We start from the raw sequence: 24,358 nt of genomic DNA on the forward strand, positions 1-24,358 counted from the left end.
ACACTTCTTTACTCATATCATTTATATATATATATATATATATATATATATATATAAGAAAACATAAAGGTCCAATAATACTGCCTTCAGGAATTCCCCTCTTAATTATTACAGGGTCAGATAAAGTGACAGAATGATAGAATTGAAGCAGTGAGTGAGAGAGTGGGCTAAGCCGAGATTTTATCAAAATTGAGTTATTGGTACCCTTGTGTAGGGCTTACATTTATCTTTCAGTGTGCAAAATATCAAAGACTTCCGCAGGCTCCTTCCTTTCTTTTTTAAAGAACATATTTTCTGTGAATTACTCATCTCACGTTTATGCTGCGAGAGAGCGAGCTATGCCAAGCAGCTAGAAGCATTCAATGTGTGCGCTGTCTGTCGGCTATGCGAGCTGGTCAATCGCTGCGCTTATCCTCAAACACGTCTTGTTAGTTGTGTACAAAATGGCGGACGGTGAAGGAGAAGTAATAGTGAGTCGCTGTGAAAAACCTAAAAAATGAGTTAGAAATTATGATAAGTGCAAACGGGCTCAAGTGTGTAGAAACTTCGGATTAGAGTAGGCTACACGTTAATGTGCCGGAAGGAGGCGAATCTGAACGCGAAGGATTATCATCATGTACCAGCTCGACAGTATCACCTCATGTGGATCTCAGACGTAAACACGCTAATTAGAAGAATAAGTTAAGTGATGAAGATGAGAAATCAGTAATGTACCCTATTAAGAAAAAAAAATCCCTTTTATGTAAGTCACTAAGTAAGAAGGTTCAATAAAAGTTCATTCCAGTTGTGAAATCAGTTGCAGAGATGTACGGTATACAAAGAAGAAAGAGATGATACTGGCATGAAGAGTGTTAGTTGTGGCACATAGAGGACTATATTTAATACGAAATTTAATATCGGCTCTAGCACAGCTGAGGATGTGGAGGAAGACTCGGGTATCTAAAGGTACTGAAATGTTTTGTTTACTCTGGAATTACTTCAATTATTTTAATCAACTGAAGTTCCAAATATTTGTTATAAAAAATGAAATGAAATAGCGTATGGCTTTTAGTGCTGGGATGTGTCCGAAGACTTCGGTTCGCCAGGTGCAGGTCTTTTGATTTGACTCCCGTAGGCGCCCTGCGCGTCATGATGAGGATGAAATGATGATGAAGACGACACATACACCCAGTCCCCGTGCCAGGGGAATTAACCAATTATGGTTAAAATTCCCTAACCTTCCGGGAATTGAACCCGGGACCCCTGTGACCAAAGGCCAGCACGCTAACCATTTAGCCATGGAGCCGGACTGTTATAAAGGACTAAATGTTTTATAGTAACCAGGTAATGAAGGCAATTCTTGTGTAGGTACTGTTAGCGATCCTATAGGTAGTAATGCAAAGGTTATTTCGTTTGGTTGCTTGCAGGTGGAAAGGGCCCAAAGAGCCGGTTAAATTATGGAATTACACCCTGTAAATAATTTTCCTAAAGAGTTCGAAATGTATGCTTTGAAATGGTAAACAATAAATGATATGTTAATAGGAATGTTTTTCCCATTATTAGAGCAAACACAAAACTCTAAATATCTCAGTTCCACCCAACTCTGGCATAGCCCACTCTCTCACTCACTGCCTCAATTTTGATGCAGCTTGTATTCTAATGCCTATTTCTTGGTTTAAAGAAAGAAAGAAAGAAAGGAAGAAAGAAACCCCACTGTCGGCAGCCCTGAAGATGGTTTTCCGTGGTTTCCCATTTTCACACCAGGCAAATGCTGGGGCTGTACCTTAATTAAGGCCACGGCCGCTTCCATCCCACTCCCAGCCCTTTCCTGTCCCATCGTCGCCATAAGACATATCTGTGTCGGTGCGACGTAAAGCCAATAGCAAAAAGAAAGAAAGAAAGAAAGAAAGAAAGAAAGAAAGAAAGAAAAAAAGATAATTAATATGGAATAAAATTTTCTAAGTCTCCAAAGACCGCAACATGATGTAAAACCAATAACATTATTACTTTTATCATCGTCACCATCATTAACAACAGAAACTAGAAAACTTAGAGGGATGGAAAGACTATGAATGAGATGACTATGACTTTACTAGAATCTTTTAAAATAGCGTACCTATATTCAAATATAGCATTCTAATTAAAATTAACTCACGAAATAAAAACAATAATTTAAAAATCATTTTTCATTTGGCTGAAATTTTATTCCCCTCCAAAACTTTAATACCAACCATTGTGCATTGACCTAAACAGCAAGCTATAACAGTAAGGTGTACTGATATGAATTTGTGTTGAGAAATACAATAATGGTGATTTCTGGCAATGGATCAGCAGTTACAGGAAGTGTGACACAACCACCTGAGCTTTTCTGTAGCCTAGATATCACTTTTAAAAAATCTTTACCTAGGAGCTAAAAGAAAACCTGACTACAAATGAACTGAAAGACTACCCTGCTTTCTTTATACCATATTTATGCACGTATAGGCCGCTCGTATGAATAAGCCGCACCTGAATTTTGAGACATTCGTGGATAATTTATTTTCTGAATATCATTATAGACTCACGGTACGTAGCTTTGTTCTGAGAAATGTGGCAATGTTGAACTTCTCTTCGAGTTCAATACTTGCCTGATGGTATTAGGTACTGCCTTATCTGAGGAGCTGAGGGTGGTGAAATTATTATACCTAGTAGCATTTATTGTTTGCACAGCAGTTGACCGCTGTAAATTGAGGAATATGGATTGCTTCAGAGCAAGTTACACTTCAAAATTGAAATTGCAAGTAGTTTGGTACGCCGAAGAAAATGGTAATACAGAAGCCGGAAGGAAGTTTGATGTTGATGAAAAGAACGTGCACCGTTGGATTTTAATTTAAGATGCATTTTAAAAAAGTCACAAAATTGGCAGGCATTTTGTGGGAAAAAAGCGCAATATCCACAATGGGAAAATGATCTTATGGAGTATGTATGTAAAACACGAGCAGATGCATTTTCTATTTCAGCTGAAATGCTACAGTTTCAAGGATGAAAAATTGCTGAAAGAATGGAAATTCCTGAAAGTCAATTTAAAGCAATTTATGGTTGGATTTTATGGCATGACATGAATTGATGATTCACAGAGGAACGTCACTGGCTCAGCGGCTACCCGAAACGTACAAGGAGAAACTACTCATATTTCAGCAAGATGTCTTGAGTTTAAGGATGACTCATGAGTAAAGAGGGAAGTAATAAGAAATGCTGATGAAACTCCTTTATTTTTTTAAATTCCTGGGGAAACTACGGTCAACAAAGCAGGCGAAAAATGTTCAAGTTCGAACTGCAGGGGCAGGAAAACAGCATTAAACTGTACTGTTGTGCATTACTGATGTTGGAGACGAACTACTGCCTTTCGCATTTTTTAAGTGAGAAACAATGCCAAAGTAAAAGCTGCCGCCAGGGATGCAAATGAAAGTGCAGGAAAAAGGGTGGATGAATGAAGATTTGTACACGGACTGGTTAAAAACAGAGTAGTTTCGTAGTCCCAGTGCTGTTACATCAGCCATTCATGTTGGCGACTGACAGCTTCCATGCTCACTTGACAGAGAATGTGAAGAACATAAGAAAACAGTGATCTGACATGGTTGTAATTTCTGGTGGAATGACGGGAATGCTGCAACCCCTGGATGTCTCCATCAACCGGCCTTTTAAGGTACATATGCGGCATTTCTTCCGTGAATAGAGGTGCAGTTCTAAGGAAACAGCATCGAGCAGATGATTCAAGAAGCCTTCAATTTCTCGAATGTGTGAATGGATGTGAGGAAATTAATCCCAGCAGAGATGGTAACCAAGAGTTTCAAAACCACGTCAATTTCCAACGCAATGGACGCAAATGAAGACGACACAGTGTGGGGCGCAACATCTGACAGTGGCAGTGACAGTGATAAAGTGTCAAGTGATGATAAATAGGTACCTTAAACTATTTTAATTACATCTGGATGCAACAGGCTGTAAGGAATGTAGATACTAATGTTTTATACTAGTAAAGTGTTCTAAACTAAAGGGTGTTTACAGCATTTAATTCAAAAATTCAGAGTAAAAGCCGCACCCTACTTCTACCTACCTATTTTTAGTAATAAAAGTGCGGCCTGTACACATGTAAATATGGTAATCTTCATATGACATTATTATACTCCTGGATAAAAGTTAGAAAACATTAAAATTAATATTTTCTTACCGATCAGGAACACTGCACCAAACAAGACTGGATGGGCATGGATTTCGGCGATTATTGGGTGATCGTGCATCTGGAAATGGCAATGTCGCTTGCAGAAGGAGAGGAGTTTTCACTGTATAAGGTGAATGCAATGCTCCTTTAATTTTATCAACGAAGCGACCAATGACAGCACGATGCAATGCTGTATAGGACAAGGGGCAGCCACCTCCGATTATTATAGAGCTCAAGTAAATAGGGAAAGAAAGAAAAAGAGATAAAAGTGCACCCTGTATGCCAACTATATTCCAACGAGCTAATTTATCGCTACACGATAAGGACAATGTAGGATCACCACGACCTGGCTTAGTACGCAACACACCAACTACATGGTAGTCTTTACCAGGCAAGCAAGCATCCTGCATAGTTTCAGAAGGTAGGCACTTTGCTCCTGTTCTATAGATATCCTTAATTTCTACACCTTCAGAACAAAGAATAGGAAAATCTGGTGCAATACTCTTTATCAATGGTTCACTAACCACATGACTTGATTCCTCCTTTCCACTTTCCCCATGCCCCACTTTTATGTGCTTAACCACATTCTTGTTTTGCTCTTCACTGTTTTTCCTTTTCCCTGGTTTAATATCAGGAATCTGTCCATGAATCATTTTCAACGATTCAGAATTATTCTTGAAGTAACTGATGTCAAAATTGCATTCACTCAAACAAACACCATGGTCTTCCAAAAACACAATCTCTTTAGGAAAAATTGATCCATCTCCACAGGGGGTATGACTTGAAAACATATGGAAGGTTATGTTACTCTTAATGGCACATTTTCCATTCTCCAGACTAGAAAATATGTCTGACGATTCTGAAGTGTTATGCAAATACATCTGACTATAAAGGTAGCGCAGAAATCCCCGACGAGCCATTATTTCAGCATGACTATCATGTACAACATCACCATTACAGTTAAGCCTACTTCTTCCAACACATTTTGAGCCAGTACCTAAAGAAACAATTTCCATTCGAAGGTTCTCAACACAAGTTGCAGATGCAGGATCCCAATCCTCTACCTTAATAATACCAGACAAAAGAGTCCATTCTCTTGAAATGGGTTTCCCTGTTTTTGGTAATTCAGCATACTTTTTGTAACATAGTTCAGCAATTTTATCAGCAAATATCTGATTTTCTTTTCCGTGAAGTTGAGTGGAGCTATCAGCAGTGGACATGATTCAATCACATTCAAATCAATGTCAGATCTTGCAGTTTTGCACCTGAAAACAAATGTTCACCATTAAAAATGAAAATAATTTCCCATAAAATAATTTGTAGAAATATTGAGCAGTCATGCAAATAATAATTACGCAGTTGCTTAGTGCAATCACAAGAAACATTCTGGATGACTACAAGATAGTAATGTTTTGTTTTTTTGTATGTTTGTTTGTTTGCAAGTTGCTTTACGTCGCACCGACACAGATAGGTCTTATGGCGACAATGGGACAGGAAAACGGCTCAGAGTGGGAAGGAAGCGACCGTGGCCTTAATTAATGTACAGCCCCAGCATTTGCCTGGTGTGAAAAATGGAAAACCATCTTCAGGGGCTGCCGACAGTGGAGTTCGAACCCACTATCTCCTGAATACTCGATACTGGCCACACTTAAGCGACTGCAGCTATCGAGCTCAGTAAGATAGTAATGATGATTTAGTCAATTTCCTTCAAACTTCACAATGAATGGTAATGTTTTCAATTTGTCTGCACTATTATTAACCCACCAGTGGTCGCTAGGATGAAGTAACGCAAGTGGTCGCGTGTTGAGCAAAATGCTCACGTTAAGATATGACATGTTTACATTATAAATACCAACCAATTTCAAGCTTAAATGTAAATGAACATAAGAATAAATCTCAAACGGTTATAAAGAACACTAAAAATTAAAATTACAAATAATAATAAATCCCAAATTGTTATAACTGTATCTGGAAATACAATTCCCAACTTTCTAAAATAGTGTGTGCGTCTTTCGCAATGCCCTTTACACAAGGAGCATGAGTCACTATATTTTCAGCACAAGTACGTGAGCATGGATTTCTTCTTGGTGAGTGTCTGCCCCACTTTGTACCTTATCTTTCCCTAATATGAACATTGTCACTAAACATGAAATTCCCATTTACCTCCAACATACAGGTAAGTTGTTCGCCAGCTACAGATTGCTCCCCAGGTACAGTTCCATCAGCAAGTTCTTCTGTCTCGGACTGTTCAGTATCTGTTTTATGTTCACTTGTTCACTTTCACGGTCCATTTCACAGTTCTCGCCCTTGAGTTGATCACTAGGAATTTCATCAAACCAAGCTAAAATGTCATGACATGAAGCCATCGTCACGCACTAATTACGTTACACATTAATACAATAAGTTGCAAAGAACTGTTTCAACTATGAAACATTATTCAACAATAGCAAAACTATCACACTCGCATGTGAAGCAAAATGCTCACCGTTGACAGTCACTGATAATTTCTCCCCCCCTGTCCCTTCTCAAGGTCACAGATGTGCATTTCAATGCATCTCTCCTTCTCTCAAAACTGCAGTGCGAAGGTACATCAGGGCTCAAGTTCGAAACTACATGCTATATAAAAGAGCAGAGGATTTTCAATGACCGTGAGCATTTTGCTCATATAGTGACCACTGGCAGGTTAAAATTTTGCTTTATGCATCAAAATACAGAATGCCCATTTTAATGGCCACACTATCACAAAGAACACATGCCATGTCCACAAAATCACAGCAAAGTAATGTTTCATCATGAAGAGCAGAGCAATACCTCTCCTTGCACACTGGCACACAGACTAGTGAGTAATGCATTAGAATTAAACCTCACAACCTGACTCCTGTTCAAAGCTCTAAATAAAAGTTAAGTAAGTGTGTAGTTTTCCACTACTTTTGATAACAAGATCATAGCTACGGCACCTCAAGTTTTATATAAAATCCAAATCACAGGTACACAATTTTCCATTTCAAAACTCTCACATTTATTGACTAAGACTCACGAGAAATGAGCAACGATGTCACAAAGCTATTGTGTCCCCTCACAGTCATATGGTGAGGAAAACTCTTAAATTCCTGTCTTATTTCTATGTTTTTTGTAAGAAAGCAGTCAGTTATACTAAACTCTTGAACTGACTCATTATATAATTCTTGTGTTGGAGACAAACCTTGGTCCAAATACTGACTTCTTTTTCATGTCTCCATACCTCTATCCTGCAAACCCAAACTCAATGAAATAATATTTTCTGCCCCAATAACATGCACTTATAAATATATATATTATTTTTTCCAACTGTTCCAAATGAACTTACAAGATATCATCCCCTACACAAATTACTAGTACAACAGAAAGCACTGTAATGAAAGAAAGAAGATAAGAAGAGCTCCAACCATCTCAATGTTTGAGATATGAGGAATGAAAGATTTTATGCCTTAGTCCATCATTTCTCAAACTGGGCATCTTGATACCCAGGGTGGGAGGTCGTGGTGTCATGTAAAGGGGATTGTGAAATAGAAATAACGTGTATAAAGGGGAGGGAAAAGATTCTCTGGGAAAAAATAGTACATATCAAAAACACATTTATTAGGGATAACTGTTAATAATATTGTTATTGTTTTCACGTCCCACTAACTACATTCTGACGGTTTTTGGAGACGCCGAGGTGCCGGGATTTTGTCCCGCAGAAATTTTTTTATGTGCCAGTAAATCTACCAACATGAGGCTGACGTACTTGTGCACCTTCAAATACCACCAGACTGAGCCAGAATCAAACCTATCAAGTTGGATTCAGATAACTGTTAAAAACTCATTGCTAAAAACACATTTATTTTAAAACTACAGTCCCTCATTTTTTAATGTGATGGATGACTTTGTTGCAATCGTTTCTGCAGTCATATAAGGCTTACACATCTTACAAACTCTTAATGCTAATACAAAGAATGCTTCAAGCATTGCGTTATAACTTTGGCTTACTTTATGAATGGAACTTGATTTTTTTCAAAATATGTATTTTTCTTTTGAAAAATTCCAAAGGTTTATTTTTTAAAAACAGGTGTTTGGTTTCCATGTATCAAACTACAGTACAAGGCAGCTTTAAACGACAAGTTAACAAGAACTCACATGAAGAAACTTTATTTTACAGGCAGATATGAGGATACACAGTAGAACAACACTGATACACATTACTATTCAACACCGTCAATTCTTGTCTAAGCACTTGTTTCGACGGTACACCAAGGCATTGAAGCTTGCATGGAAGAAATCTGTGTAGTCCCTAAAGCCACGTCAAGATGGCGCAGTGAACGGCAGCACCGTCACTGAATTCCTTACCACCCATGTGCTTCATGAATGGTCCAAAGTAGTGATGGGTTGTGAATGGAATCGCTAAGAATCGATTCCATATGTCTGGGGAATCCTAAACCCAATTTCGGAATCGATTCTGAGGAACAAGTAGCGCCATCTATGATGCACATACGTAAACATGTGCAGCACGAATGTGTTCTGTAATATGAGTTTGTTTTGGTTTATAGCCAGGTCACTCTACAAGCCATGCCTGTTCTCATTATAGTGTCCTGGAGTTATATACTCTAATACGACTGTAATTTGATCAGAAAATGATTCTCTATTTGAAAGTAATCAAATTGTATGGATTGCCAATAAATCAAAACTTGTACAGGGATTATGACATAATATAATACTACTATTTCATCAAAATACAATTGCACTAATGAGACAACCTTAGCTAGGGTTAAGCAGTGATGAAAACATAAATAGTAATTATAACCATTTCTCATAATAATATTTAGTAGCAGTATGAAATGTTCATTGTATATTAAATGTAACAGAAGACAGGTACGCTACCAAACAAGTTGTGCACTTCTTAGAAATGTGACTTAATTCCACAGACTTTATATGTCTGTACTAGTGATATCTGAAAACCACATTGGAAGCAGAATACAGTATGAGCATAATACAGTACGAGCATAATTAGTCCGGCCCTACGGTGTAGGGGGTAACGCGTCCACCTGTCACCCGGAGGCCCTGGGTTCGATTCCCGGCTGGGTCAGGGGTTTTTAATTGTAAATTATTAATATCCCTGGCCTGGGGACTGGGTGATTGTGTCGTCCTTAACGTTCCTTTCCTCACATTCAACACATTACACTTCCGTCATTTATAAAATACACGGAGGTTCCTCACATATGGTGCAAGTAGGGGCAAAAGATCTTTCTAGGTCGACACCCCAAACAAATAGCTTTTTTTTTTTAAAGAGCATAATTAACGTTGATTACTACACCCAGCATTGAAATGTGTAATGAGAGTTCCAGACTACCAGATTAAATTGTTATTTCATTATTATGTGACATAATTCATCCATGACAACTAATAAGACATTTCATTTAAATGGGAGTTATATCATACTATACTGTATTAAAAACAAATAGTAAATATTGCACGTTCGAATTTGCCCCACTTATATATGGACGACTCACTCTAGTGAGTGCGCCCAGACAGCACACTCTAGTGACGTCGTCACGGAACCGATTTGTCGCATGCGACAATGAGTGCGGAGTCGTAAGTACCGATTCTCGCGATTCCCGACGTCATTCACGCACATCACTAGCCCGAAGAGATGGAAATCACACAGTGCCCTGCCAAGGCTGTAGAGAGGATAGTCCAGTACCCCTCACCTGAAGCACTGTTAACAGTTCACGTTTGCTGTTGGCTGTGTGTGGTCTGGCACTGTTATGTAGAAACACAACACTTCTTGAGAGACATCCAAGTCATTTTCTGCAAATTACTACAGTGTGACACAGCAACTGGCAGCATTCACTGTTACTCCCCCGGTGAGGAAATTAACCATTTGGGCCATTCTTCCTGCAGCCCTGACATGGCACCCAGTGATTTTGACCTCTTTGGGCCGCTGAAAAAGCACCTGGATGGTAAGCGATTCAGCGACGACACGGCCGTTCAGCATACCGTCATGATGTAGCTTTAGGAACTGGAAGAAGATTTCTTTCATGCTGGCATCAATGCCTTGGTGTACTACTCTGGAACAAGTACTTGGACAAGAATGGTGACTATGCTGAGTAGTAATGCACATCATGCTGCTGTGTTTCCCTATATCTGCCCGTAAAATAAAATTTCTCCGTGTGAGCTTGTGTTACCCTATTTTTTGAAGTGCCTTTGTAACTTTGATGGTTTCATACATTCAGCAGATAGAAATTAAAAGCAAACAACACATTGTGGCTTATCATCTGAGAAAATAAATCCATATTTTAAATGACTTGCATTGCACAATTGCTTTTTTTTAAAATTATTATTACCAATACATAGGACGTAGATGGCTCAATTCGCTTTGTCACAAGTCCGTTCATTTTGCATTGGCAATATTGAAGATTTTTCTTTTTTTCATGAACTACTTTTACAAAGCACATACTGAAAGCACAATGATTTTCCATCTCTCGTCTCTCGTACCACTCCTCTTATAAGAGGCACTGTTGAACATGTCAAAATTGTGTGCATGAGTGCAGTATGCACTCTTAAGCAAGATGAGTTCAGACACACCACTATCAAGGCATCTAAACAATCAAAGTAGTAGTAGTAATAGTAGTAGTAAAAACATTTTCAGAGGGATCGTGAAAATTTTATTTTTCCCATTTTGGGGATCAAGGGCTAAAACGTTTGAGGTACGCTGCCTTAGTCTATGGACATCCATATGGTTTTACCATAGCATCACACAAAGGAGGATTATTGATGATGATGATGCTTGTTGTTTAAAGGGGCCTAACATCTAGGTCATTGGCCTCTAATGGTACGAAATGAGATGAAATGTAATGACAAATTAAAAGTCCAAAATCCTCCACTGACCAGAATTCAAAACGTGAGGACGAAGAATGAGTGGATGGATATGAATTTAAAACAATCACTGGATCCTGCCTGCAGTGCCTCACATTCACAGAAACTGACATAAAACAATAGTATTACTGACCAAGGGACTGTTTCTAAAGCACAATACTGAATTGATGATGCTTACAGTCTAAAGGGGTCCAAAATCCAAGTCCGTCCCCTCATAATGACACTTATCGCTACGATTAGTAAATCATAGGTTAGCCAGAACCATGGTGTCGCTCACCCATGGTGCTGCTCATATAGTGGTACTAATCACAGATACTGTACAAGCCGACAGTGCACTCTAAGTGAGGGGCTAACTGCACGGTGCTCCTGCTTGCTACTAATCACAAACCTATTTCGTACCTAATATAGTGGTACTACGCGGAAGTAAAAGCGACCCATGGTGTTCCCCGTGTGGTGGTACTAATCACAAATAGTTTCATGGTTCTAATCCCTTGGTCACCCCTTTTAGTCACCTCTTACAACAGGCAGGGGATACCGTGGGTGTATTCTTCGTCTGCATGCCCCACCCACAGGGGGTAGGAAGATTATTAAACAACATAAATAATGAAGACAGACATCATTAAAAAAAAAAGAGAGAAATAATCACCAGTAAGATCAGTTCAGGCAATGTAACAAGGCAAAGGTAAATACCTGGGTAGAAGCAAATAAATGCAGGACTAAGTATTATTTAAAATGGGATTTATCTGCGTACATACACTTGCTGACGGAATAAATAAAAAATAAATAAAAACTTGGAAGAAACAGAATGGTCTAATCTGGATGTAATTTAGTACTCATACCTACCATCAATGGGTAAATAAAAAATGGAGCTGAAATCGACCATAGTAAATAAAGTCTAGAATGACCCTCTGACCTCACAGTGCATTAGTTGATTTATTTAGTAATTAGGCATCTGTGGAGTGTCAGTCAGTCAATCAGGCAATCAACAAAATGAAGGAAGGTCACCAAACACAGTATATGCCTTGTAGAAGCATTAAACAGCATTACCAGCACTTGACAGGGTCACATTGTGTTTGCATGAAGCCAGATTGTCATATATGGGAGGACCCCCACACACATGAAGGTTCCGACTCACCTAGACAGACTACATAAAGGGAGGACTGCTGTACCATGCATTAAGTATTATGCAACTCCATAATATATGCACCTGCCATCTGGATATAGTTAATGGAGTCTCGATCAGTTTCATTGTTGATTAATTAATTGATATGTAAATAACTGCTTAGTACAGTAGAGTGCGTATGTGTGTGTGAACAGCACCAAGTCAAGGGAGACATTGTAAATAAGTAAATCATCATCATCATCATTTTACAGTTCTAGTTTCCCAGGTACTGTTGGCTAGCCTCCTCCATTCTGTCTTATTGACATACGTTCTGTTCTTAATGACGTCCTACAGTGTCCTTCCCCGATATGCAATGTCCATCTTTACGATGTCCATCCAGTGGGTTCTTGGTCTTCCCACCATCCGTTTCCCTGCCATATGTCTCTCCAAGTTAATATATCCCTTTCAGACCGAGTACGCACAATTGTGCGGGTTCGTATTTTAGTTATCCCTGACCGTATTTGATGTTTTTTCGGCGCTACACCGGACTGCAGTGATTGTGGAGGACACGTGGCGTGTATTTCACTTGATTTTAGTATGCGCTTGACTGCCAGGGCGAAGGAAGAAGAGTTTAAAAAGCACAGTTGATCGGCGAGATGGCAGGAAGCAGTAGTGCCGAAAGTAAGTATTTATTTACTGCGTTTATATTAATCTAGAAGCTTTACTGAATACCGGAATATATTCAATGAAGTGTGTACATTGGTTAGTGAACGTAAATTTTGAAGCTACACCATCGTACGTGATACAACGAGGTTTTGAATTTTGATACGCACAATTGTGTGGGTCCTGTTTTTCGGATGTTAGTTTTTATTTTGTAAAATAAGCTATTAATATGTGTATTGAGGAGCATTTTAGTCAGTTCTTGACGTACAAACAAAAATTCACACCTCCAGTTTTCTTTCAGGTCTGAAAGGGATATGCTGTCCTTGTTGGCCCCATCCTCATTACATGCCCAAACCACCTCAGTCTGGACATGCTAACCCAATCTAACAATGATGTAACAATCCCAGTTTCCTTCCTAACCACATCATTCCTTAACTTGTCTAGCTTCCTTCCTAACCACATCATTCCTTAACTTGTCCACTTTGGTTTTTTGAATTGTGGACCTAAGAAACTTTATCTCGGATGCCTGCAACCTTGATAAGTCTTTCTTAGTGAGGATGCAGGTTTCAATACCATAGGTTAAGATTGGTATGAAGTACTGATTGAACATCACCAGCTTTGATTTTGTTGGTACTTTGGGATCCCAGAGGAGTGTTCGTACTTGCTGGTAAAAGCGAGAGCTCTTCTGCACTCTGCTACCTCCTTTGTGGCTAGTGTATATCGAAATATTACACTGCCGAGGTATGTAAAGCTTTTCACACTTTCTTCTGGATGGTTTCCTAGCCTGATGTTCGATGGTCGTCCCTCTCTGTTCACTGCCATCACTACTGTTTTGAGTTCACTTATCTTGAGATTGAACTCCTGGAACTTAACATTCCATTCATTGAGTCTCGACTGTGCTTCTTCCTCAGCTTCTCCCCAGATCATTACATCATCAACGAAGGCCATTGCATTTAGTTCACCAGAGGTTTTCTTGATGTTATTCATCATGTCATCCACGATGGTGATAAACAGTAATGGGGATAGTGCACCCCCTTGCTGGACTCCACTTTCAGTCTTGAACCAGGATGAATGTCCGTTATCTAATCGCACACAGCTGGTACAGTTCTCCTACAGCATCTGAACTTTCCTCACCAGTCTCACTGGCACATTCCTTTTTCTCAGGCATTTCCATGTCTTTTCTCTTGCAATGCTGTCATTTTTCCATTAACATTTGAACACCGAAGATTAGGTCTGTTGTTGACCTGTTAGGCATAAAGCCACACTGTTCACCTTCAAACTGTGGATCTAAGATGACTTGCAATCTGCTCTCTAAAATTTTCTCAAGAATATTAAGCCCATGAGATAGAAGTGTTATTCCCTGGTAGGTGGAGCATTTTTGGTGATTGCCTTTCTTAAACAGGGGGATAATGATACCCTTGTTCCAATCAGTAGGTATCTTGACATCTTTCCAAACTGCATTGAGCACTCTTGTAGCCACTGTAAACCCTGGACTCCTACTGCTTTAATCATGTCCATACTGACTTCATTGATTCCTGGGGATTTCCCTAGTGGCATCTTCTTAAGGGCTGCTTCCATTTCTGCCCAAGTTATGGGAGGTTCCTATGTGCAGGTTTCAGCTGGTTCTTTTGTTCTCTGATCTGCTTCTGTCCTGTTCAATAGGTGATCAAAATGATTACCCAGAACATCTCTGATGTCCTCTTCTTTCCTGACCAGGTTTCCATTAGGATCCTCAATTGCTTTGATGGTTTCAACTGAATTCCTTTTGTTTTTGATCACTCTGAACAATAGTTGCATATTGTCTCTGCTGTCTTCCTTCACTTTTTGAGTAAATTTTCCCCAGCACTTTATCTTCTCCCCTTCTACTACTCTTTTAACTCTCAATTCCTTGTCCCTGTAAACTTGCTCGAGGTCTCTGATCTTCCCCTCATCCCTTAACTGTTCTGGCTTGGATTTCTCTCTGTCTCATTCTTTTTGTGCTATGTTCCTTTCCTTCATTAAGGATCTTACTCTTTCATTCCACCAGGGTGTCTCCTTTTCCCTTACTCTTGCACTTATCTTCCCGCAAACCTCTATTGCTTCTTTTATCAAGGTGTTTTTAAATCTTGTCCTCTCTAACTCACCACTCTCCACTTCTGTAGGCGGTTGTCTTCTTATACGGTCCTGATAGTCGGTCCTTTTTCCAATATCTTGTAGTTCCCACACCTTAATCTTAGGTAATTTCCTGGTTGTTATCTTTGGTACATTAATGTCTTTCAGATCTGCTACTAATAACCGGTGGTCGCTGTTACGGAGTTTACGTGGTGGACAGAGGTGAAAGAAGGTGCGGGCATGAATGGGTCTATCTACTACAATCAAGAGATCAATTAAAAGTTTTAAAAATCAAAGCTATATTTCTTTTGGACTGTTTTTATTTTTTCACATGCTAACTGTTAACAAAACCAGTCGCCCAGCGACAGTACAAGATTTCAGATACAGAATTCCTTTAGTTGGTGAGTTTAGTTACAAGTTTGGAGAAATCAGAAAAATTCACAAGTCAACAATCTGAGCTTAAAGCTCCCAACTTTTAAAACTGTTACTTGAGCATTATTGCTCTGTACACTCAAGCGTCAAGGAGACAGGTCTCCTAATTTCATTTACAGGGTATATCTACAAGAATAAAAAGAGCATCTATGCTCTATGAATATCTAGGAGACTACAGTCCAAAGCTTATACCTTTGCTGCCTTCTCACAGCAAACTTCAACACCCAGAGCATACTTGCTCACTAAAATTTAAACTTCCAGGCCTCTCAAGGCACAACCTACATTTTACAATACAAGCAGAATTCACTGTCTTAAACTCTCACGGTCTAACCACTTTACAGAAAAAACTAAGTTTTACAGGAGTATCGAATACTCATGCTACCGGGCCTTTGTGGGAAGAAAAAGAACACATGTTAAAGTTACTGGCCCAAAAATCAAAATGCAGCAAAGGCAGACACTTGCACTCCTTGAAAACTGACACTTAGAAGTTTAAAACCCTAGTTGGGCTCACTGCCTGACGTTGCAGAGGCTAATCCCATTCTACTGAGGTGACTGGATGGAGATGAATTTAAGTTACAAGGCTACAGATAGATAACGGATATGAAAACATAGTTACCTCGAAACAAGTTGATAAGGAAGTCGAGAGGGTGTCACACACTCTATTCCCGAATTTTGGCTAAGATTTTAGGCTAGTTTGAGATTTACATTTGAAGAAGAAATTTACATTATTGAAGATTGGAAATTAAAGTTACATTCTTAAAGACGGGAAACCTTCCCCTCAGATTAGCTTTTAGAGGCTATCACCTAGTTAGTACAAGGCTGTCATTACCTAATTGCACTGGACTGCTCGATGAAGGGGGAAACGCCCCCATCTCCACTATTAGCACACACTCAGTACACTGGATGATCAAGAAGACAAGGCAGCTCGAAAAATTGTCAGCTTTTATACCTGAGAGGAATGTTTGAGAGAGATCTGGGCTAAAGCCCAACACATCCCCAAACAGCGTCGAAACTAGTTCCAAGTGTAAATATATGTTGTAAATAAACTATAACATTTTTGTATTGAAAAGATGGACCCTGTTAAGTTTCCTATCTTCCAAGCTTTATTTAACCTCAATGGCTGAGTAACGTGGCAGATTCTATATGAAATTATCTCAGAAGATTCAAACACACCTCGTATGACTGTTTGAGGAGAAATTTGGAGTGGAAGTGTCGCAGGACCATTCTTTTTTTTTTGAAGGAATTTTTATAAGAGGTGGTTATTCTAAAACTTGAAAACAGCCCCTCATTTAGCTGATATGCATTTGATATGACAACAGGATGGAGCATCTCCTCACTTTAGTATAGGATTGGGGATCTTCTTGACTGAGCAATTCAATTAATGGACTTGCTGTCGTGACACAATTGAATGGCCACCCAGATCATGGGATATACCACCGTGTTACATTGGCGGAAAAAGTATCCAAACACTATGAAATAAGGAATGCAGAATATGGAAATTTTAGCAATATATTGGTCGAGATAACATATTTATTTGATTAAAGATACAAGAATATAGGTTAATATCCGTGCAAGGAAAACCATCGCAAATGTGCCATACTGGTCCATTAATAACCGGTGTAATCACCTGACTGTTGAATGCAGGCATGCAAACATGCATGCATTGTGTCGTACAGGTGCCGGATGCCAACTTGTGGGATGGAGTTCCATGCCTGTTGCACTTGGTCAGTCAAAACAGAGACGGTTAATGCCAGTTGTGGATGACACTGGAGTTGTCATCCAATGATATCCCATACGTGCTCGATTGGGGACAGATCAGGGGATCGAGCAGGCCAAGGCAACATGTTCACACTCTGTAGAGGATGTTGGGTACAACAGCGGCATGGGGGCATGCATTATCGTGTTGGAAAAAAAACGGTATTGCTGTTCATGAATGGCAGCACAAAAGATCGAATCACCAGACAGACGTACACATCTGCATTTAGGGTGCATGGGATAATAGCGAGAGTGCTCCTGCTGTCATAAGAAATTGATCCCCAGACCAGAACTCCCAATGTAGGTCCAGTGTGTCGACGCTGCAGACAGGGGGAATGCAGGTGCTCACCTGGCCTCCTTCTAACCAACACACAGCCAACACTGGCACCAAGGCAGAACTGGCTTTCCTCCAATGAGCTCTCACTTGACAGCACTGAAGTCGCAGACAGCGTTGGTTTGGGGTAAGCGGAATGCACATTCGTTAATCTAGCACAAACCCTTCTTGGTGTTTGTATTTTTTTTTCGCCAGTGTATTTTCCATTTTGAGGTACTGTAAAAGAAGAGTTTTTCTTCAGAAACCACAGGATCTGTGTCAGTTGCAACAGTTGATCCATCTGTTGTATGAGAAATTCAATAAAGTTATGCTCTGTCATCTGTAAGCTGGTGTCTAAACAAAGTGGACTGTGCATCATGAAAAGCCTCCATATCGAATAAACTTTGTAAAGAAATGAACTATTTAATGTGTCAATTTATGGATACTTTTATCCTACCCCCAGGTTAGCTTCCATGCACTTCTTTTCATCCTGGTGGTATATGTGGCTATGCCACAATTGCACGATTTGATAACCTGGTCCTTCTTTACACTGAATATATTATGCTAGCCACCGAAAACAAGCTTGATCTCCATTGCAAAACCTACAAATTGAACAAACAACTGAACTGGTGCAATGCAAACGACACAACAAGTAAAACAAATATAAATATCATTATTCTGGTTCTGAATACTTTCGTAAATATGAGGGTTGGTTCAAAAGTCATTGCAACCATTTTCATTCTTACGGATACCAGTCTACTTGGAAAATGCGACATATACAGATGAAAGGACCAGGTGGGACCTATATGTGTGGACACTGAAGAACAAGGGAACATTGTGCCTCAGAAATTTATTATGGCAGTGTACAAGACAATACTGGTTTCATGGTACAAAATAATTACAGCCAAGTACACCTCCTACATTACATTACAACACAGCACAGCACACATACAGATGACATGACAAAACTTGGTCTAAAGGCCCTCAAATTAGTCCCCTGCAATGTTTATCACATGCTGCTAACGTTGTGGGAGGTACTGAATACCATCTGCGCCACCATTTGCCGCACCATGTGTGAATCAGGTCATCTGTTGTCGCACAGCTTTGGCAATGTCTTCTCATGTCGCAAACCACCTACCACGTAGTGGTTTCTTTACCTTTGTATGACATGAAAGTCAAGGGTGAAAGGTCAGGAGAGAACGGCGGGTGCTCCAATTCTTCCCATCCCCAGCGTCGCAGTTGCAGCCGAACACATTCTGCTTTATGTGGTATTGCGTTGTCGTGCAGTATGATTGTACTGTCCACATGATCCACACATTTCTCCCAAACACCAAATCGTACCTGTTGCATGCGGTACCACCACAATGCGATTCTGCGCAGTTGCAGCTCTGTCCGCAATATCCTGTGGATGGTGCGTTTCTCGATGCCACTTGCCCTCTCTTACTACAGTAGCGCCCATCGTCTGTCTTCCTCCAGGAGCTGTTCGATGACGGCACGTACCACATCAGTGCGCACACCGACAGGTCGCCTCGAGCGTTGCTGATCACTGGTTGCCACACATCCTTGCTGAAACTTTCCTTCCCGCCATGCTACTGTACGGCATGGGAGGGCATTATTCCCAAGGGCTTCCACCAATTCACTGTGACATTCCCTCGCACTTCTCCCCTGGAGAACACCTATTTTGATGTGTGTACACTGCTCAACACGGGTTAGTTCCATCTCGCACGACGTTTGCCACAGAACTGATTTCACAGCGTTCTCTGTGCTACCACCAGCGATCACAGAGCCATTTGTTGTTGTTAATACACACTATGCCTGCATAGCTTCTGTGCGACGAATAGCAATTTGTGATCCGTTCGCATATCTGCAAGGGAAAAAAAATAGTTGCAATGACTTTTGCTCCAACCCTCGTAGATGAATATTGGCTGGTAGTCTAAGGGCCGGTATTATAATAGAGGTTTAAACTGTTGGTTCAGTTTAAAGTTCGCTTTATCTGTTAGTCGTGTATTATAAAACTTAATCTTAAGTTTAACTAGAGATTAATTTTACTGCCACTCATCTACCGTTTAAACTGAAGTTTAAGAATACATAACTTTACAACATGGCAGAACGAATGGATCTCGAAGATATTTTCGAAGTGTGTGAATAAATACTAAGCGATGACGAAGAAGTGGTTCAAATTATTGAACGACCACGGGCACTACGAGTTTTCCGAGCAAGGGGACGTCACTTTCATGTATGGATGAAATTTTTTTAAATAGGTGTAGGCTTACAAAACAGACTGTCATAAAGCATAATCCTATTTCAGCAAATTGGTGCTAGAATAACACATGCAACGAAAAGGTAAGACTGTCAAAATGACTTTTTAAGCCGTTTGAATGTCAAAAGTGTAAATTTTAGAAAATAAAGTAACTTCCTTCTATTTTAGAAACCATGCTGTAGAGCCCCTCAGTCAACTACTAATAGCATTGCAGTTTTATGCCTCCCGTAGTATGTTTATTAAAATGGGAGATTTCGGAGGAATTCATAAGGCCACTGTTTCACGGATTATATAAATATTTCTGTACTAATTGCACAAGCAATTCTATTTCCTTAGAAGTAAAATTACGACAACGCTTATTGTTTTTATCTGCCATTTTACCTGCAAGAAGTAAACAAAACATTGTCGATAGTCATCTTTTCTTGCAAGTCACTGCAAAACATTATCGACAGTCATCTTTTCTCGCAAGTCACTGCTACCAAGATCGTATATTTCCTTCTTTACTTCAGTTTAACTTAGACCAGCCATTATAAGACTCAACATCAGTTTAAACTCAAGTTAATAACTCAATCTTCAGTTTAAACCCTCATTATAATACCAGCGCTAAGAAGTATTTATGTTGTCTCGGGTGGAGGGACAGTTACGAATCGCGAAAAGAAACCACCACCATTTCCCTACAAAGATGGTGCGAAGAATGCAAAGTAAATAACGATAGAGAAAGTTGTCATAGCCTGGCATCACACCATAATCATTAGACTCTGCAATTAATCTTTTAATTTTACGTGACTGTTGGCATCTTGATAATAGTCACGGGACCTCCAATTTCTTTATACGGAATCCGAACCAAGGAAACATGGCTTTTCACTTCAAAAATCCCAAATCCTGGATTCCAACTGCGTCGCCTTGGTGAAAAGCCAGTTACAATGCCACTCGGCCATCACGCCGGTCTCATTAGATTCCATCTTAATGATGATTCGTCGTCATGAGGCCTGTCTGTGTTGGTGCGACGTAACGCCAGTAGTAAAAAATATATTATTATAATGATGATTATTATTATTATTTTACATGCCTTTGCTGGCTAGATGTAGTGTTTACAGTGCACTACGTCTTCTGGTATGCGCTATATCAAATTTGTTACTTTCATTGACCTGTCTCAGTCTCATCCTTGGCTTTGACAATATGAAAGTGATTGAGGTATGAGTGATGCTAGTAATACCATTGCTTATGATGTGAAAATACCACTCATAGGGTCGGTTGGTGCATGCATTTCAGTGGGCTTGGCAGACTGATATGTAATAGCAGCGGCTGGCTCGGTGAGGAAAGCAACGGGAAACTACCTCACTCCTCATTTCCCTAGTACGCCTCTTCAGTGACGCCCAGGCTATTTATGACAGCTGTTGGCGGAGCTGCAGAAGATCAAACCAGCCTTCGGGCTGAATACCCAACATACATATTATTTTATGTCCAGTCTAACTGCGTACGGCCTTAAACGACGATGTGTCGGAATATACTTCCACAGGGACTCATTATCGCGCTGGAAGTCAACGACACCGACCTCAGTCAGGAGGTCAGTAAGAGGATATACACCGTCGAATCACATTAGGGCCACCTGCTAGAAGTGCCGTCTGCAGCGCATAGCCCATGACGTATGACCCGTAACATAGTAGTCTGGTGAATGTTAATATTGATCTGAAAGTTGACCAACCACAATTTTTCAACATGAGGTAAGATAATAACTGAAAAACTACTGTCAAATTAAATGTACGTCACGACGTACGACGTAATAATTTTGTTTTCTCAACTGGACTAAAAATTATTATTAAAACCTTTAACTAGAATCTGCAAGGGCAAACATCATCAGCAGCAGGAGCAGCAGAATAATAATAATAATAATAATAATAATAATAATAATAATAATAATAATAATAATAATTTGCTTTAATTCCCACAAACTATATTTACGGCTTTCGCAGAAATTGAGGTGCCGGAAGTTAGACCCGCAGGAGTTCTTTTACGTGCCAGTGCTGACGTATTTGAGACCTTCAAATACCACTGGACTAAGCCGAGATCAAACTCGCCATCTTGCTCTCAGAAGGTCAGAGCTCTACCGTCTAAGCTACTCAGCCACTTGTGTACCCTTTTCCTACAGATTGAACTCTTCGTCTTTAAAATATTATTTTTAAAATAAGGACACATTTATTCACTATCTCAAAATGGTAATGAATTTGGAAACAAAGATGTTTACTACACTAAATGTGTAAACCACAGATTCAATGGTACAATATTCGTGACACAGAAATAAATACAGGCTAGCCTACTTCATATTAAATACTGATAACGATGATCTATTATTTAACAAACTTTTGTATTTCTATTAATAACAACATTTATTTACGCCCCGTGCAACGTGGGAAGTGTGAAGACATCCTCAACAGAACTGCTTGGCTTTCATGACGGGCTCCACTTCCTCTCGTGTCAGGCAGCAGCTCCTCAGTTGGCTTTGGTGTGTCCAATTCCAAACCTCAGTTCAGGGTCAAAGTTCTTCGACTGGCCAGGAATCGAACTCGCTTGATAGTTCGACAGTTAACTATTGCCTTTCCTTGAATGACAGTTCAGATTCTTTGAATAATTCTTCATTGAAGTGATCTGCTATACAGTTTCCTTTAAGGGAAGTACTTATAAAATTTTCATTTGAGACCCTCCAAGTGGTCTACAACATATTTTTTCCACATTTAGAGATAGGTGCAATCATTCGCAGTTGTGCAGAGTTTAAAGAACTCCGGACTGATCTCTTACAATACACGCTTGACAAAAACACAGTTTTTTAAAGCACTGACTCTTTTTTGTCGGTTATTTCGAATTTTTATATTTCCCTCGTTTAAAATATTTTCCCATCATAACGGATTATTTTTCACGTATCCACACCCAATACGTACCCCCGGAGGTACGTCTATCACCCGTTGAAAAGCGATGTTGTAGTGGTTCGACTTCTCTTTTTTTCACCCAGTTTCGGATTCGATCTCCAGCTCCGCCCAGATTAAAATTGTGATAATGATAATAATAATAATAATAATAATAATAATAATAATAATAATAATAATAACTGGGGTGGGGGGCCTCAACCCCGACACGGCGCGTCCCATATGGCTGATAGGGGAAGCTCCTGTAGATATGCAGGACAGGTGTGAATAAGGCTTAGCCAAATAAGCACCCGCGGATCAACTGAGGTAAACAGAAAAATGGTCAACGGCCTCGACGGCAGAAGAGGACATATCCCAATGGCAGAGAGGGCGGAAGAACCGAATGAAATCCACTTCGCGTCTGACTTGTAGCAAGCGGCAAGTGGTCAGCGTCTGATCACCAGAGGTGCGGCTGTAAATATGCTCCAGGAACTAACAATCCCTGGTTCTACACCACTAGCGAAAGCTAGAAGATTGCTTACAAGCAGACATGACTCGTACAAGTAAAGACAAAATTACCCCAGGTGGACAATCCACCCACTCTAAAGTGGCAACCAAGCATTCGGATTCTGGGGAGCTTGGGCGAATACGAGAGAGCAAGTCGGAGTGCTCTGATAAACTTCCACGAAAGACTCACACTTTCATTGGCACATTCAACATTCAGACACTGATTCAAACAGGAAAACTGCACAATCTCACAACAGAACTTACAAAGCAGAAAATCCAGATTCTGGCCCTACAAGAAACACGCTTCACTGATTCAGAAACGATGGATTACAATAATTATAGGATCTTCAAAAGTGGAACAAACAAGAAAATTGGTAAAGGAGCAGCATTGTTAGGAATGGCTTTCTGTGTAGACAAAAAAGTTTTGGATTCAGTAATAGAGGTGAAACCCATCAACAATAGGCTTATGACCTTAAGAATCAGGCATACAAACAAAAAATACACCTTTATTAATGTGCATGCACCAACAAATGGAGACAATAAAAAGGAGCCTGAAAAAACAGAAAGATTCTGGGAAGAACTTGAAACAGAAATGGCCAAAATCCCTAAAAATGATGTGAAAATTCTAGTCGGTGATTTCAATGCACAGCTTGGCAGAGAATACAAATACAGGAGGACAGTGGGAGACTATCCAGCCCACAGATTCACCAATAAAAATGGCACACGCCTCATTGAGTTATGCCAACAAAATAACCTCAAAATTATGTCAACATCACTCCGGAAGAATCCCAAAAAGCAAAAAACTTGGCGATCACCCATCCATCATTTAGGAGAATTTCAGATCGATCATGTGGCAATATCATATGATTACCAAAAGGAAATTCATGATGTGCAAGTGCGCAGAGGTGCTAACATCGATTCGGATCATTATTTAAGCAGAATCAAAATTAAATTCACACCCAAAGGGAAATTCAACAGGAAAACATCGGTGATTCCAAAATTTGATCTGCACAAAATCAAGGACTCCAAAATTTCAGAAGAATGGGAAAAACAACCTGCAGAGAGCTGGGAGAATTTCCAGACTAAAATCATCGAAACGGCGAAGGACCTAATCCCTCTTCGCAAGAAACCAAAACATCCTTGGTGGAATCAAGAATGTGAGACTGCACTAGAAGAAAGGAAAAAGGCATTTCAAAACTACAATTGTAACAAATCAGAAGAAACACAGAAGAAATTCTTCGAAGTTCGCAAGCATGTATCCAAG

At 39.8% G+C, this 24,358-nt stretch overlaps 1 protein-coding gene across 2 annotated transcripts in view; it reads right to left on the reverse strand.

Moving 5' to 3' along the window:
• Positions 1 to 24,358, reverse strand: part of Adat1 (Adenosine deaminase, tRNA-specific 1) — a 278,918-nt gene that overhangs the window by 225,451 nt on the left and 29,109 nt on the right. The window contains exon 2 of one of the 2 annotated variants that reach the window (XM_068226422.1): positions 4,190 to 5,445. The exons of the other annotated variant lie outside the window; for it this stretch is intronic. Within the exon in view, the coding sequence (XP_068082523.1) occupies positions 4,190 to 5,400 (1,211 nt within the window). The 5' untranslated portion in view covers positions 5,401 to 5,445. The remainder of the gene's footprint in view (positions 1 to 4,189; positions 5,446 to 24,358) is intronic. 2 annotated transcript variants of the gene reach the window in all.

Source organism: Anabrus simplex, chromosome 2 (genome assembly GCF_040414725.1).
Source record: "Anabrus simplex isolate iqAnaSimp1 chromosome 2, ASM4041472v1, whole genome shotgun sequence".
In the NCBI taxonomy this organism is placed as follows: Eukaryota; Metazoa; Arthropoda; class Insecta; order Orthoptera; family Tettigoniidae; genus Anabrus; species Anabrus simplex.